The 16,392-nt window shown below is 46.4% G+C and overlaps 1 protein-coding gene across 10 annotated transcripts in view; it reads left to right on the top strand.

Annotated features, from left to right (window-relative positions):
* Positions 1-16,392, top strand: part of AGAP1 (ArfGAP with GTPase domain, ankyrin repeat and PH domain 1) — a 321,395-nt gene that overhangs the window by 283,119 nt on the left and 21,884 nt on the right. For all 10 annotated transcript variants that reach the window (XM_054277889.1, XM_054277883.1, XM_054277881.1 and 7 more), the window contains one exon: positions 4,179-4,401. In XM_054277889.1, the coding sequence (XP_054133864.1) occupies positions 4,179-4,401 (223 nt within the window). The remainder of the gene's footprint in view (positions 1-4,178; positions 4,402-16,392) is intronic.

Genomic DNA, 16,392 nt, shown 5'->3' with positions numbered 1-16,392 from the left:
CACACTGCTAGCCTTGCTAACTAGATACTTATTTATAAAATATACAAACATATTTTATTTGTATTTATTTATTTATTTATTTATTTATGGGATGTTATATTATAGAACCATAAGATGCAATCCCTTCAGTGCAGACAATTTCCACAACATCCTTCTGATCCACCTCAGCCCCACCCAGACTCCACACTCCTAGCCTTGCTAACTAGATATTTATATATAAAATATACAATTATATTTATATTTATTTATTTATGGGATGTTATATTATATATCCATAAGATGCAATCCCTTCAGTGCAGACAGCTTCCACGATATCCTTTTGATCCACCTCAGCCCTGCCCAGACTTCCCCAAGGCTGGTGTTTCTCTCCCCAGCCATGCAGATATCCCAGGATTTATGCAGCCAGGATGGATGCTTCATCAAGAAAATGCTTGTACAAGAAAACAGCATATTTTTTTACCCTTTTTGGGCTTTTTTTTCCCCCCCACCCAATCTGGTTCTCAGCCAGATTGCTCATGGGTCAAGCTGGCCCCTGTGCCTGGTGCCAGAAGCAGGGATGTGCCAGGAGCTCATTGCTGGGAGAGGGCAGAGTGGGACAGCCCATTCTGGCAACACTCTGTCATGTGGCTTTTATGGGGGATGATTTTGGAATCTCAGCTGGACCTGTTTGCATTCTCACTGGTGATTTATACCCTCTTTGACTCCTCTTGCTGTTTGACCTTCCTGATTTTAAGGCCGCTGTCATTCCTTTGGAAAAATGTGAGATATTTCCAAAGCTGTGGATCTTAAAGTGTAAACACACACAGAGGAGGTCAACCTCAGCCTGCTGCTTTTTCTGCAGGGCTTTGCTTTATTCCCTTGCCTCCCTTGCTGCCTGGCCTGGGCAGGTCCTTATCCCAGAGCATTTAACATCACAAACCCCAGCACTCCGTGGAAGCCTCACGCTGTTTGCATCTCCACAGAGCCAGATGTTTGGGGGCACAGGAGTATGAGATGTTGCCATCCCTCAGCTCTATTCAGGAGCCATCAATCTTCCACTTCAGAAGTCTCATTCTCCCTCTTTCTGGAGCTCTTTGCCTTTTGAGCACTTTGTTTCACCAGGGAATTCTGCCTTGTTGGATGCTGATCCAGCAGCTGTGTGCCACCAGCATCCCGGCCCTTTGGCAGCCTCCAGCTAAAGTTATTCCATATTCTCCTGCCAACATTCCTATATCAGAGCAAGAAAAGAGGCAAAATACTCTTTAGGAGCTGAAGTTTGTGCCCAGGATCTCATTAAATGTTTCAAAAGGAAGCTGGTGCTGCCTTTTCCCAAAGCAGCAGAGTCCCGGTACTGACTCTGGAAAAGCCACCCAGGGTGATCCAGTAGTTCAGGCAAACCCAGCTGAATTCTGGATTTGGGCTCAGCAGAGGATAAATAGCAGTCACCTCTTCCAAGATACCTGGAGAACATGGAACATCAGATCTTTGCTGTTGTAGAAGACAACAGGGAGGGTTTAAAAACATGGATTCTCATCATGAGCTTTCCATTCCAGGAGTCTGATCACATACTGTGGTGTATTTTGTATTTGAAAGCCAAACACTGAGATAATAATATTTGGACAATCTTGTCCTACCCATCACAAAATTCAGTTTTTCATAAAGAATAGGATAAAAGAAAGAATAGGAGAGTTGCAAACTTTTCTCCCCCTTCTGCAGCAACTGGACATGCCTTCACCCCTGCTTCTTCTTTCCCTGGCTCTTCTGCTCCTCCTTCCAGCAATTCCTGCTGCTCAGCCCAGGGATATCTCACAGCTGCTGACCTCAGGAAGGTTCAGCCTTTCATCAGAATCCAAAGGGATGAAGGAGTGGTGAGGGGTTATTCCCCTAAGAGAGTGTTCACCTCCAAATGGTGAAGCTGATTGAAGTGAGAGTCAGAGTGGGGAAGAATTTTCAGGGAAGGAGTGAGCTGAGCGTTTTTGAGGCTATGAACAGCTGAAAATTGTAATCTGGTTGTATTCAGTGGTGCTAAAAAGCTCATTTTTTGTTTGACCAATTCTAAGTAAAGCACCTCTAGCTGCACTGAGTGAGCTTTTTCTTCTTTTTGCTGTCAAACCTTGATGGCCACGCCTGCCCCATGTTTGTGAACATCCTCCAATTCAGAGTTACTCTCACCACCAGCAGGAAAAGGGAGCTGGGTTTGTATCATCTTTAAAGTAAAAAAAAAAAACCAACCTTGAATAGTTACAGGTGGAAAGCTGTAACTTGTGGTGTGCATTGGTGATAACAATTTTTATTTCTGTAACGAGTTCAGCCCTTGCCTTGCCTCGTTTGCCACTTTACCACCCAGCTCTGTGTTGTCAGGTTGTTGAAATTGAAAATAATATCTTGCTAGAATTTCATGGAACCTCCTGGTTGTTGTTTTTTTTTGGGGGACTGCTTCAATCCTAGCAGTGCTGGCAACTGAGAGGCTCTTCCAACCCAAACCATTCTGTGTTTAAAGAATTTTTTCAGTACGAGATGCTCTACACGTGCATCACGTAGAGAGGTGTTTGGGAGGGAGGTCAGGTCCTTAACTCCAGTTCTGTCAGAATAATTGGAATAATGTGAGTTGCTATTCCATTCTCCTGCTTCATTCCGAGTTCATGCCTCTTGGAGCTCATTGCACTTTGGATTTTTGTGAGGATAACCCTGACCTTTGCAGGTCAGGGGTTTCATCCGAGTCACAGTTTGCAAATTTCAAATTATTACTTGCTGTGTTCAAATTTATAACAACAAATTGAGATTTTGAGGGGGTTTTAGTGTGTTTCTGGTACACCACTGGTTCCCCCACTGGCAAAACAACAGTGGGGGTATATGAAGAATTATGGAATTGAAAGAGTTCGTTGTAGTTGTTGTACCAAAAGCTTGGAAAGCATGGCAGGAGTTTTGTCTCACCTGATTTTTTGGAGATCTGAAATGTTGTATATTTATAATGTGGATATTAAATTATGTATAACATAGGACTTGTTATGGACAGGAACTTTGAAACAAAGGTGTGCTTTTCTGCTCAAGTGGAATAAGATGGGGGATTTTTCTTCTTGCTTGCATTTTTAGATTTCAATGGACTCGTTGAAAAATGTCAGTCAGTGCCTTCAGTGAAATGTGGGACTTCACAATTAAAATTATGAGCTTTCCTTTCCTATTTTTTGTCCAAACATGACATGGGAAAGAACTAGAAAATGTTTTGTTTGCACATATTTTGGCTGCCAGAAATAGCTTTTCACAAAGTCGAGACGAGTCTTTGGATGGATTTTTCACAACAGAAGGAAACACTGGAAATTCATTTTCTGTCAGCTCCAAATTTTATTTAGATAGGAACAAGAATTGCCTGCCCTCTTAATTAATCCCCATTTTCCTGCATGGCATTTGGGGTAGTTCTTTGGGATGCACAGAGTGAGGCACAAAAAAAAGATCTGACAGCAGGGGGTTAGGAAAAACCAACCAGAATTCCTTTCATGTGTCTTCAGTTGCATTTGTTAGGGTGAATGTTTGTTGGAGAGGAGGCAATCCATACAAATCTAGATTTGAATCACACAGGACAGTGGCAAAAGAGCTTTGAACCATGTTGGGAAATGGGATTTCCCATCCTGTGCCAGGTTTGTCCCAGTGTCACTGTTTGTGGGGTTGTTTGGGATGGGTGCAATCCTTCTGGCTCATGCCCTGGGACCAGGCACATTCCAGGTGGGACATTTCCACCTTGGTGTTTATTATCCCGCTGGTGCTGGAGATGTAAGAAGAGTCAGATGGAAGAGCCACACATAGCTTGATGGAGTTAGCAGGAGATAATTGTTTCTAGGGTTTGTTTTTTTCTCCTTTTCCCCTTTCTGCTGACTATGAGCAGCTCTGGGTTCCCAGGGAGGGACTTTCTTCACTGCTCCATCATCCTTTACCCACCCCCATGGTTATATTGCCTCTGTTTCTCCTTTCCCCTCTAATTCATTGGGGTTTTTTGGCTGGAGGTGGAGTGATGCATCCTTTGAGACACCACATTTCATTTTTCTGTACCCCTTGAAGGATTGGCATCCCCACTGACCCTGGATGGCCTCCCAGCTGCTCTTTAGGACAAGACGCCTCCAGAACCAAAACCTTCATGCACAACCACAGCTGGGAAGTCCTGTGGGATGTTCCCTTGCACTAACTGCTGTGTCCTTGCCCTGCAGACCCCGACTGGGCCAGCCTCAACCTGGGGGCCCTCATCTGCATCGAATGCTCAGGTATCCACCGCAACCTCGGCACGCACCTGTCCCGCGTGCGCTCCCTGGACCTGGACGACTGGCCCATCGAGCTCATCAAGGTCATGTCAGCCATTGGCAACGAGCTGGCCAACAGTGTGTGGGAGGAGAGCAGCCAAGGCCACGTGAAGCCTTCCCCAGACTCCACCAGGTGGGTTCATGCTCGCCGCGCCTCGCCCGGCACGCAACGCCGCCGCCGCTTCGGAGTTCTCCCTTGTGGGAAAGTCATGGTTTATAACCTCACCTTGTGTATAACCTCTCCTTGTTTATAACCTCACACTGTGTATAACCTCACCTTGTTTATAACCTCACATTGTTTGTAACCTCCCTGTGTGCCCAGGGAGAACGTGTGCCAAAGCGGGAGGTGGCAAAAGTTGAGTAACCTCGTTGATTTCTTGCTCTTGTGAAAGTTTGCTCGGCAGCTCTGCAGTTTTCTGTTCAGTGGGAGATGGGAACCTCCCACCTGCTTCTTCCTCCATCCAAATTGTCCTGTCATGGGCTCCTTTGTCTCAGTGGGCCACCAAGTTCCTGCCTTTTGGCCTGTCAGTTTGTCATTAACAATGTCCCTTCGGAGTGTCAGGGGATTTGTACCTGGCTGTCAGGTCCTTGGTCCTGCTCAGGGGTGTTCCAAGTCGTGCTGGCCATGTGTGGTGTTTTCAGGGTCTCCCGTGGCAGGAAGGAAAGATGAATTTGATTCTATGTTCTTAGAAGGCTGATTTATTATTTTATTATATTATATTAAAGAATGCTATACTAAAACTATACTAAAGGATGCAGACAGAAGGCTTAACAAGATAATGAAAAACCTGTGACTCTCCAGAGTCCTGACACAGCCTGATCGGGATTGGTCATTAAGTAAAAACAATTCACCTGTTGGATAAACAGTCTCCAACCACATTCCAAAGCAGCAAACACAGGAGAAGCAACCAGATAATTATTGTTTTCATTTTCTCTAAGACTTCTCAGCTTCCCAGGACAAGGAATCCTGGTGAAGGGATTTTCCAGAAAATATGATGGTGACAGCCATGGACTTGTTGACTTTTTTTGTGTGTGATTTATGTGAAACCATGAGCTGCTGGGGGGGTGTCGCCTTTGAGAACAGCTCTTTACCTGCCTCTCATATCCCACACAGTGAAAATCTTCCTGTGAGGTGCTGTCCTACCTAAAACTGGGGGGTTTTAATGCTGAATTAATCTGATCAGTGTCAGAGACAGATGTGTTGAGAATACTTATTCCAGTTTTGGACCAGGTGGAAGGATCACTGTGCCTGGGCCAGCTCCTGCAGCAGAGGGCTGGGTTTGTGCTGTTGAGTGTAGAAAAGTCAACTGTTCCTTCTTGCATTATTTCGTTAGCCCTGAAAAATGAATTTGTGGTGCCACCTTTGGTTCATCTTCGAGAATGAAGCCACTGCATTAATCAGGCTGCTTAGATGAATGGCTGTGCATCTAAAAGTGCTCAGGGAGCCCCAAAGAGAGGTTTTGTTCAGGCAGAAATGGGGTGGCTGCTCTATACCTGTGTATTATTGGGCACAATGATTTCATCAGGTAGATTGAAAAGAACTTTCAGTCGTTGCTATCACTTCAGTACAGAGATTTTATATTCTTGCACCTCACAAAGATATGTTGCTCCTTACTGCTGAGTGAGTGGTTCTAAACAGCTGAAAGGAAAATGCTTGCACTCAATTGGAATGCTATTAAAAAAAAAGAAAAATCACTTTATTTCAGTAGTCATATAATAATCATCAGGAAAAATCTAAAATCCATGTGACTGTGATGAAAAGAGCACCATCCATTTCAATTAATAATTCACTCAGGATTGAATTTTACTTCTAGAAAATCAACTATTTTTCTCTTAGTATTTCATACACAGGGCTTATTTTAATTCTCCCACTTTGTTTCTGTGCATCTTCATGGTTATATTCAGCTGATTCTGATTGCCACTGATATCACTGCACTTTCTCTCCTGCACTGCAACATTTTTGGACAAAAAGATTCATTTTATAGATAGGATTTTCTAGCTCTGTGTCCAGGTTCACGCTTGTGTGATAGAAGAGGTGCTAGAAAAAGCAGAATTAGGATGATGTGGAAATTCTCCCACAAAGCAATTGCAGTCTTGCTTTGCTGCTCCCATTCCTCTGCTCTTTGCAGCAGGGACTGAAATGCAATTTTTTACATAAATACAAGAGAGTTCTGCTTTTTCCAAGTGTGTGCCTGCTTTTGTGCTTCTCTTTGGGCTCTGCTAGCATCACAATCCTTCTCTCCAAGCTGTGGTGAGAAAATAAATTCAAGTTCTTCAGGCAGAGGCTGTGCTCCCCATGTTCCCACTGCTGCTTGGAGTTTTGCATGAGGAATTCTATGGGAAGCAGGTGAAATGGCCCTGAAAGGAGGGTTAAATAAATCTTCCTTTTGTTGTTGTGGAGGGACTGAAGGGGGAAGAGGCACCTCCAGGAGAGCTGCAGAGGGAGTGGGGACAAGGCATGGAGGGACAGGACACAGGGAATGGCTCCCATTGCCAGAGGGCAGGGATGGATGGGATATTGGGAATTAGGAATTGTTCCCAGTGAGGGTGGGCAGGCCCTGGCACTGCCCAGAGCAGCTGTGGCTGCCCCTGGATCCCTGGCAGTGCCCCAGGCCAGGCTGGAGCACCCTGGGACAGTGGAAGGTGTCCCTGCCCATGGCAGGGGTGGCACTGGGTGGTCCTGCAGGTCCCTTCCAGCCCAAACCATTCTGGGATTCTGATTCTGTGATGGGCCCTCAACAGACACTTTTAGAGGGGATCAGGTGGGGTTCACCTGTTCATGTTGTGGATAAAGCCATCAATGGAAACCCATAGATTTCTAGGGACACCAAAAAATAAAGAAGTAATGAGCTGCTCCACAAATACTGAATTCTTGAGCTGGGAGGCTCAAGGAGTGTTCACAGGCTGGACCAAAAGGAACCTGAAAGTCCTGATGTGGCTTTCAAAGGAGTCCCTTCAGCCTGGGAGAGGCTGGCACTGATCACTGTGTGCTGGCAGTGGCATCCTGTGTGTTTCTGTGGAGTGGAGGAAAGGATGGAGGGGTTGCTGGAGATGGTTTTTGACAGGAGGAATTGCCACATGGCTACTCCAGATCGTGGCATAATGAAGGAATCCTACCCAGGAAAATGGCACCAGTATTTCTGAAAGCAGAGCTGTGAGTAGAGCTTGCCTTCAGTCATTTTGCACACTCTCAAATAAGATACCAAATTCAAGAGCTTTTTATGGTCTGCACCTCCCTCATAAGGGACAGCTCCAATGTGACAGGGACAGAACCCAGGGAATGGCTGGAGCTGTGTTGGGGATGTTTAGGTTGGATTTTAGGGGAAGGTTCTTCCCCCAGAGGGTGCTGGGCACTGCCCAGGCTGCCCAGGGAATGCCAGAGCTCCAGGAGGGTTTGGACAACTCTCCCAGGAATGCCCAGGGTGGGATTGTTGGGATTCTGTGCAGGGCCAGGGGTTGGATCCATGATCCCTGTGGGTCCCTTCCAGCTCAGCATATTCTGTGATTAAACCGTGTGAAATGCTGCTGTCCTTTTCTAGCCCACTCACATGCACTTCAGATTCTTCATCCAAGCAAATCATGGGAAAATTTTACACACTCTCCCATCTCCCTTCTGAGATGGGAGAGTGTGTAAAATCAAAGCCTTCAGCAAAAGGCATTATCCCTCCTGCACTGAGCAGGAGTATTGCCCAGCTGTATCCTCTGATATTGATATTTTCCAGCTCACATCCACCTGGAGAGGCAAGCAGCCTGGTCTAGAGGAAGGTGTCCCATGGCAGGGGTGGGATGAGATGGGCTTTAGGGCCCATTCCAACCCAGACCATCCTGTGATTCTCCAGGCAGATGTCCAGGGTGTTCAGTGCCCCTGTCAGTGAAAAGCAGCCCCCAGGATGGCCTCTGGCACTGACCTGAAGGCTTTGGGAGCACAGGTGTGCTGGGATCCCCAAGGAGGTGGCTGAGGCAGGGCTGAGGGTGTTCCTGGGATTTTGGGAGGAAGGAGGAACAAACACGAGCTCTGCTGAGCACAGAAAGTTGGGGAAATGGTGGAAAAGCCAAACACTGGAGTGTGAGAGGGAGCAGGGAGCAGCTGGCCCGAGCTGTGGTGTCCGTGGGTCCCTGATTAGGTCAGTAATTGGTTCCAGCAATTACCAGCAGCCCCAGAACACAGCTCCAACTTGGGGAGGCCTGTGACAAATTGGAGCTGACTGCTGCTGAAGGAGTATCGACTTCCCATTCCTAAACAGGGGCATCATTAGTCAAGAAAAGCATCTTTTAATTACTCCCAGCAAGAAGAAAAAAAGAGAAAGAGCGAAAAAAAAGGAGAAAGATCTTTGGGTATGGATCCTGCAACAACTGCCAGGTTTTTTTTGCAAGTGTATTCAATATGAAATTTATTGTCTCAGAGGGGAGGGGGTGAGCAGGGGGAGCCTGCCTGCAGTCCCTCCTTGGGTAATGCAGCTTTAATTTGGAGTGAGAAGTCAAATTAGAGTAAATCAATGTTGCAACAATTAACTGGGGCTGGGGATGGGATCAGGATTTTCCCTCTAATTGCTATTGATACTGTTTGAGCACACTCTCACAGGGCTGCTTTGGAGTGCTGCAGCGCTGGAGGAGCCCTGTGGGGCTCAGCAGCTCTGTGGAGGAATGTTGGAGATGTGGGGAAGCCAGCTTGGGAATTCTTTGCCTGTTGCACTGGGGTGTCCATCCCCTACCAGATATTTGGCTTTTTCTGGACGTGCCTCACTTGTTTTGCTTTGTCCTCGTGTTCCTGTGGCTTCTGGTTTGCAGACTCATTTGGCTTCTCAAGGTGGTGTTGGCCTTTTCCAGAGGAGACAAGCTGCCCCCATCCCTCTGCCCCTCCAGGAGATGGTTGTTTATCTGCTCCCTCACCCTCCTTCCCTGAGCTCCATCTCTCTGGGAGTGTTGGGATGGATGTGCCACCTCCACCAGCTGGAGCTTGCCAGGCAAGCTGGGGGAAGGCAGGCTCATGTCCAGGCACCTTCCCAGCCACACTGGGATGTTGTTCTGCTGCTCAGACAATGCCAGATATCTGCACTGGCTGCACACAGACAGGGCTCCACCATCCCAGCATCTCCTTGAGAGCATTCACAAGCAGGTGGAATTTCCAACTCCGTTAAAACTCTGGTTTTGAATTGAGGGGTGAGTGGGTTGCAGAAGTCCAGGCACAGTTTTAAGCTCTGTAAGTGGGGCTTGGAGCAGCAGTTGTGCTCAGCTCTGTTTGCCCAGCACTCTCTGTTTATCCTGGGTACCAAGGGCTACAGGAAAATCCAGCACTGGCTGAGCTGGGAGCTGGCAGTGCTGGGAATGGACTCTCACCTTCCCAGGGAAGATCCACTTTGATCCTTGCTCATCATGAACTCACTCTAATGGTGTCAGGGACAGCATTCTGCAGCTGCCCTGCACTGAGCTGAGTTTTACAGTGCTGCACCAAAGCCTGGCTTGTGCTGCTGGTCACTGGGAGTGACTTGGATGAAAAATACCAAAATGGAAAATAAAACCCCATGCCTTCCATGCAAATATTCATCCTTTTCTTGGTAAAAATAATGAATCCTTCATCACAGATGAAGGGTGAACCCAGGGAAATGGAGCCCCTCAGATCCCTCTGTGCACCCTGGCTCTTGTAGGGCTGCTGTGTTCCCCTCCTGCTCAGCCCCTGCTCCTTTTGGCCAGCAGTTTGTGCTGCTGCTGCTCCTGATTCCTGGCACAGGGAATGGATGGGGCCTCTGGGGGAGCACAGGTACCTCTCCAGCCCTGATTATCAGCTCTGGCTCCGTGGCAGATCTTGGCCTGATGAGGTCAGTGTTTTGTGCCTTTTCAGTGCTCCTCCACGCCTGACACCTTTCCAGTTCCAGGGCTGGGGGAAGGGGCTTTTTAAAATAAATTAAAAAAAAAAAAAAGAAAGAAAGAAGAAGGAAAAAAAAAAGATTTTATTGTGAAGGGCTGACCAGAACCCATCTGCAGTTGGGTGGCATCTGCTCCCCACATGTCACTTCCCTCATTAACAAGCAATTGAATTAATTAAATGCTACTCAGAACACGCATAACAAGCTACCGGCAGTGTCCAAATTAGCACTGATAATCAAGGATGATTTCCTTTATTATCCTGCTAAGTGGTGTGCAGGCTCTGATCTCCCTGTCTGCCCTCATCTATTTACATACCCCCAGCTTCTGCCTTTAGAAGCTGAGGTTATCTTACCTAGTTAATTTGCCACGATCACCAAGCATGGCGGATTGATATTCCTGCCTCTGCTGAAGCAAACCCCCTCCTTTCTCCCCCTTTTCCTTCCTCCCCAAGCCTGGTCCTTTGTATCTCAAGCTCACTGATAAATTAAAAGCCACCCCTGTGGTCTCTCAAGTGAGTAATAGAGGCAGAAATTTCATTTTGCAACTGGCTGATTTAATGATCCAAAGGGTAATTAATGGCCTGATTATCTTAATGTTAAATATGTCCGGCAGCAATTACTGTGACCTCCCGCTTGTCAAGGTCCAGGCTATGCTCTTCTTTCAATTAAGTTCTCTGGGGCTTAATGGTATGAATAAACTCCTCTGATTCTATCATTCCGGACTCGGAGATTTAAGCGAGCTGGGGGCTCGTTTGGAGTTTTAATCAGCCCGTCTTCTACTTGAGCGATCAGAGTTAACAATTATAACAAGGACAGTTTAACTTTCTTTCTTTCTATCCCCCCCCCCTCCCCTTTCCACTTCTTTATATATATTTTTTATTATTATTTTTTTTTCCTGAAGCGCTCGGAGGGGATTTTGTTGGCGGCGGCAGCGGCAGCAGCGGCAAAGCCGGGCCAGTCTCTCCCGATATAAATTATCATGTGAATGCCGCTGTTTTTCCATTTGACAGGCTTAATTAATTGGCAGGAGGGCCCGAAAATGACAGTGCCACTAATTGCAACTCCAAGCCCATCTCTGTCACGGCGTGCTGTGCTTGTCAGCGGCCGTGCCCCGCTCCGGACTCTGTTGACGTTTCCCATTCCGGTTTTCACATCTCGTCTGGAGGGGAACGTGATGGGATGTGATAGCCCAAGATGTGCCTTTGGCTCTGCCAGGCAGGCAGCTCCTGTGTGCGAGGATGACATTTGCTGCCAATAAAGTTTAGACAGCTGGGCTGCTGCCGGCCCAACAGCTGCTCCGGGACTGCAGCTTAGGCTTAAGGTTTGCCTTAAGGTTTGCCTTAAGGTTTGGCTTAAGGTTTCCAGCTTGGACCTGGGGATCAGTAAAACCTCACTCCTGGTGGCTGAACTCCGCTGAGCAGCACTCAGCGAGCTGCAGTTCTATTAGCTGTGTTTTGGACAGCAGATATTTCACGGGGATAATGAGGAAAATGGATAAATTATTGGTTGCGGCGGCATCGCATCCTCAAACGCAGGCATAAATAAAGAGACTGATTCAGTGCTGCCAGGAAACTCTGGGATACAGCTGGAGGAGTGAGCCCTTCGTGTGCTTCCATGTTGGGCTGGTTTGCAATTAAATTGAAGCAAAAAAAATGAAATTGTCACTCAGCAGTAGCTTGCAGGAAATGCCTCTGACAGGAAGAGCTGAGTGAGGTGAGTGAACATCAGCTTGGGTGGCTGCTGCTCAGACTTCAGCCCTTTGGAGGCCTTGGAAGCTCAGATACAATACTCCAAAGATGAAAGGTGGTAGCAGTAGTAGTAATACTGTGTTTTATTGTCCTTGCAGCTGCTTGGCAGCCCTTGTCACCCAGGAGCTGATCCGGTGCAACACCGGTGCCTGTACGGCAGCCTGGGAGATGCCTGGATGATTAAAAATCAAAACAAAACAACCACAACACCCTCGACCCTGCTTGTCCAAGTTAATGAGTGCTTTAGATGAAATGCTCCCTGGCTCAGCTGCACCTTTCCTGTGTGCAAGGCTGCCTCTGATAAAAGCTCAGCCTCTGGGTAAAGAGGAGCCTGGTTTGTAATAATTATTACAATTGTTATTTTCCTCCTTGGTGGTGGTGGGGAAAGAGAAACCTGAAAAGGAAGTGCTGCTGTCTCCTTCTGCAGGTTAGGAAAGCATTTATTAAAGAGCCACAGTGCTGTTCTTCTTTTCAGTCTAAATAGCACCAGTACCACTTCATTGAGTCCCTGGAAGTGTCCAAGACCAGGCTGGACAGGGCTTGGAGCAACACTCAGCTCCAGGTTCCTTTGTTCTGGTGAGATCCTTGACAAATTTGGATTCTCTTTCTTTGTGGATTTGCCTGCCGTGCTGAAAAATACCAAGTTAAGCTGGAATTCCCCAGAAAAAAAGAAGCTAATGAGCTGTTAAACTTGGAGAAATCTAGGATTTGAGTTCAGGACTCAAACAAGGGGGATTTTCTGGGGAAAAGAGTGTCTGTAAGTTGATAATCAGCAATAGAAAATAGTTTTTGCTTTGGTTTTTGGTTTGGTTTGGTTTTTTGTTTGCTGGAATAAGAACCCATCTGGTGGGTGGGTGATTGCCTGTCCTGAAGGTCTCAAAATTATGTAGGATCTTGGCTTCAAGCTTAATTTTCTGTTTGGATTCTGACTGTTTATTTCTATTTTTGTGTTAGTTCTCTCCCAAACACCTACCAGACTAGAGAGGTTGAAGACCAATGTGTTTTCAGTGGACTTCACATCTGCTTGTCCAAAAAGCCACTTGAAAAGGTCAACTCAGAGCTCACTAACAGAGAGAAAACCACATCACTGTGTTTATTAGAAACTGCTCAGGCCAGTGTGGAACTACAGCAGAGGAATGAAAGAGGCTAATTAGAACAAAATTTTAATTTCAGATGGGGAAAAATGGATGGTGAATTTATAACTTGGGGGGAAACATGGCTTAGATCAGGCTGATGGCCAGGGTCACTGAAAAGGAATCAGATGGAAACCACTGTGGGTTAGTTTTCCCTCAGAAAATTCCTTGGCATCGTTGACACTGGAATTAAATTGCACAGCACATGTGTGGATGCACATATCTGCTACTCCACAGCACCTGAGAATACGTGTGGGGAGTTTCATCTTAAATATGGCAAGCTAAAAGCAACTGGAAAATGAAGTTTGCTGTCTGAAGCATTGGGCAAAGGTTCTTTTTATCAGTTACTTCTTAAAGGAAAATCACTGGACACTTGTTTGTTCTGGAAATTCAGCTGTTTGTAAGGCTGAAACTTGTAATAATAGTAAAACATTTAATAATAAAAAACATGTAATAATTAAAAACATGTTAATAAAAACAATAATAGTAGAGCCATTGAGTTAAAAAACATGTTAATAAAAAACATGTAATAATAATAGAGCCATTGAGTTAAAAAATGTCCAATGCCAAGCATCAGCTATTATGAGGTGCCCAGATCAGATGCAAAGGCTCGGCTGTGAGAATTTTGGAAGTGCTGTGAGTCAAGCACGTGGGGAAACACCCAGCAGATTGGAAAATACCCATTCTGTTAGAAAGAAATCTTATGCAAAATATTTTCTTCTTATTTGCAGCTTTTCTGTGTGGTTGACGTTTAACCTGTTCCTTTCATTCCTCCTGCCCTGAGCTCCCATCTGCCTCTGTGCACAGTTGAACCAAACAGAATTCCAATTCCTTTCTGAGCTAAAGCCAGTTCAGTCCTGGTTTGTGCTGTGGGAGCTTTGCTGTGTAAACTCCTTCTGCTCTTTCTGCATTTTCTGCTGTTAAAGAGATGCATGAGCTGGTTGTGGGTAAATCTGAGGAGAGGGAGGGTGGGAGGTGCTCCCCAGGATCCTGTTTTCCATGGGTGGGATGGCGCAGGGGGGCTGTGACACGAGCTCTCGGCGGCTGTCACCGGTGATGGTGGCTGTGTTCCCCCTGTGCTTTCTGCCTCTTCCAGCCATTTGGATGGATCTGTTCCAGCTCCTGGGCCAGCAGAGCGTGGCTGAAGGCGGTGGTGGGATGCTTTGAAGGCAGGCAGTGCCTGTGTGTGCTCCTGGTGGCTTTGCTGGCCGGTGACACGAGGCACAGAGGCAGCAGCATCCCCTCGCTTTGGTCCTGCCTACAGAACCCGCAGGGCTCCCTAACAGTAACTGTGACCAACTTTCTTTTGTGCTTTTTTCCCTTTTTTCCCCCCTTTGTTTAAGACTGAGCTTTGTTTCTGGCTCTGCAGGAAGCTGGTAGCCTATGGCAAGGGACTGGGGAGATAAGACTTCAGTAAGATAACTAAATGAAAAGGGCAGCAGTGAAAAGATGGTGCTGGCTTTTGACTGGACTGAAACTTGATATACACAGCAGCCCAAATGCAGGTTCCCCACAGCTCTCAAATATTCTCTGTTCATCTGGGATCGTGCTCTTCCAGCTGCATTTTTCCATGTGTGGGTGCTGGAGTGGGGGCAGCAGCCAAGCCCCAGCAGAAATGAGTGACCAGGAGAAACCAGAGCAGCTCTGGAGTAATTAAAGTGCTGAGGGGAGCACAGGTGAGGAGTTAGAGGGAGATGAAATCCCTGCCTGTGCCCATTAAGCAGATTGTGCAGACAGAGCAAAGTCCTGTGGCTGAGGCATTTTTTGTGTGAGAATTTGGGGAGCGAGGGAGGAGAAGCCTTGTCCTGGTAATTGGTGAGCCTCAAAGGTGTGCATGGGCCCAGCTTCAAAAAGCCTTCATGCTGCACAGATGATTATGTCATGGCCTAGAAATCTTCCTGCTAACTTGGCTTTTCCTCCAAAAGATTTACATTTGCCTGGCTTCATCCGGGTCACAATTTCCAAAGGGATGTTTTGATTTTATTTTCACTGGTCTGTGCAGCAGCAGCCAGGCTTGGGAAGCTGAATTAAATCACAAGCCCAGGAATGCTTCTGAGGCTCCTCTGCAAGTGGAAAGAGCAGGATTGTGTCACTGTATGCTAAAACTGAGGGCTCTCTTATGAAAAGATGATATTCAGGAGTTGACTTTTTTACTTGTTCATCTCAAGAAGCCAAAATTTACATCTCTTATCCTTTGCTAGTGTCATGTGTGTGCTCCTGGCTGAGCCTTTCCAGACCACATCTGCTTTGGCCACTCGTCCTCCCACAGCTCACACCAGTCCTAAATGGATTCCTGGGTTTGCTTGGGTTCACCTGTTGCATTCAGGCAAAAAGGGGAAAAATAAAGAATCAACCACAGAAAATAATCAGCGTTACTTGTTCGGACTTGTGGTCAAAGTTAAATTATTCTTTAAAATTATATTATTATTTAAAATAGTGTTTAAAGTAAATATTATTTGAAATGCTGCTGCAATTGCAATTTTGAGTGGTGGAACTCCAGTTTGAGTTGATGTTGGTGCTCCCAGCTCTGCTTCCAGCTGTGGACACCATCACACAAAATTCCTTTGGAGGTTGGATAAACTCAGCAATTGCAGGACCCTTTGAAATGCAGAGGTTTTTTTTGTTAAAAATGAGTCACTAACATTTTAAATGGGGTTTTTTTAAGTCATGGTATGTTTTGCAAGGGGTGTTTGGGAGGTGTGAGGAGCAGACAAGGCTTAGGGATGTGCAGGATGCATGGTGGGAATGCTCCAAGTGAAATGAGAGATGAGAATGGCTCTTCTGACAGAGTTTTGGGACTCCTGACCTTCATACATGTCCAAAGCTGATTTTTAGCTGGTCTTTGTTGCCGCATTTGCATTTTTGTGGAGTCACACAGCTCGTTTGACACCAGTGTGTGTGTTAAGATGTGGAACAAGAGGCAGGGGAGAACATGGGATGCCTCAGAAGTAGAAGGAAAATAGCCTCCACCATCAAATGTGGTGTTTTGTGAGGGCAAAGTGCTCTGGGGGCAGAGGTTTGGTTTGCATTTTTTACAGCCACACCAATAATGGGACATGCGGGAACCAGCCCAGCTTACAGGGAAGGCTCTCAGGGCACTCCAAAAATTGTGTTGTCAGCCAGGAGTGATGAAGTACATAAAAATGAGCTGGTTTTGTGATTTCCCCACATTTTCAGAAAGAAAGGGCAAAGCAGAGCAGGACTTGTGTGTTCACAATTAAATATTGTGCTGTTTTTGTGGAATTGTAAATGTTTTTGTACTGGTGTGCCCTGGTGAGGAGGGTTTGATGGCCAGGTAGGTGCCAATATCCACAGGAGTGTTCAGGTCTGGGGCAGGAGAAGGCACAAATTTGGTTCAGGGGATGATTCTGGTCCACAC

The sequence above is a fragment of the Melozone crissalis genome, unplaced genomic scaffold, assembly GCF_028551555.1.
Source record: "Melozone crissalis strain CALT ecotype California unplaced genomic scaffold, PUWL_Pcris_2 ptg000023l_1, whole genome shotgun sequence".
Lineage (NCBI taxonomy): Eukaryota > Metazoa > Chordata > Aves > Passeriformes > Passerellidae > Melozone > Melozone crissalis.
This window is presented reverse-complemented; position numbering and strand designations above follow the sequence as displayed.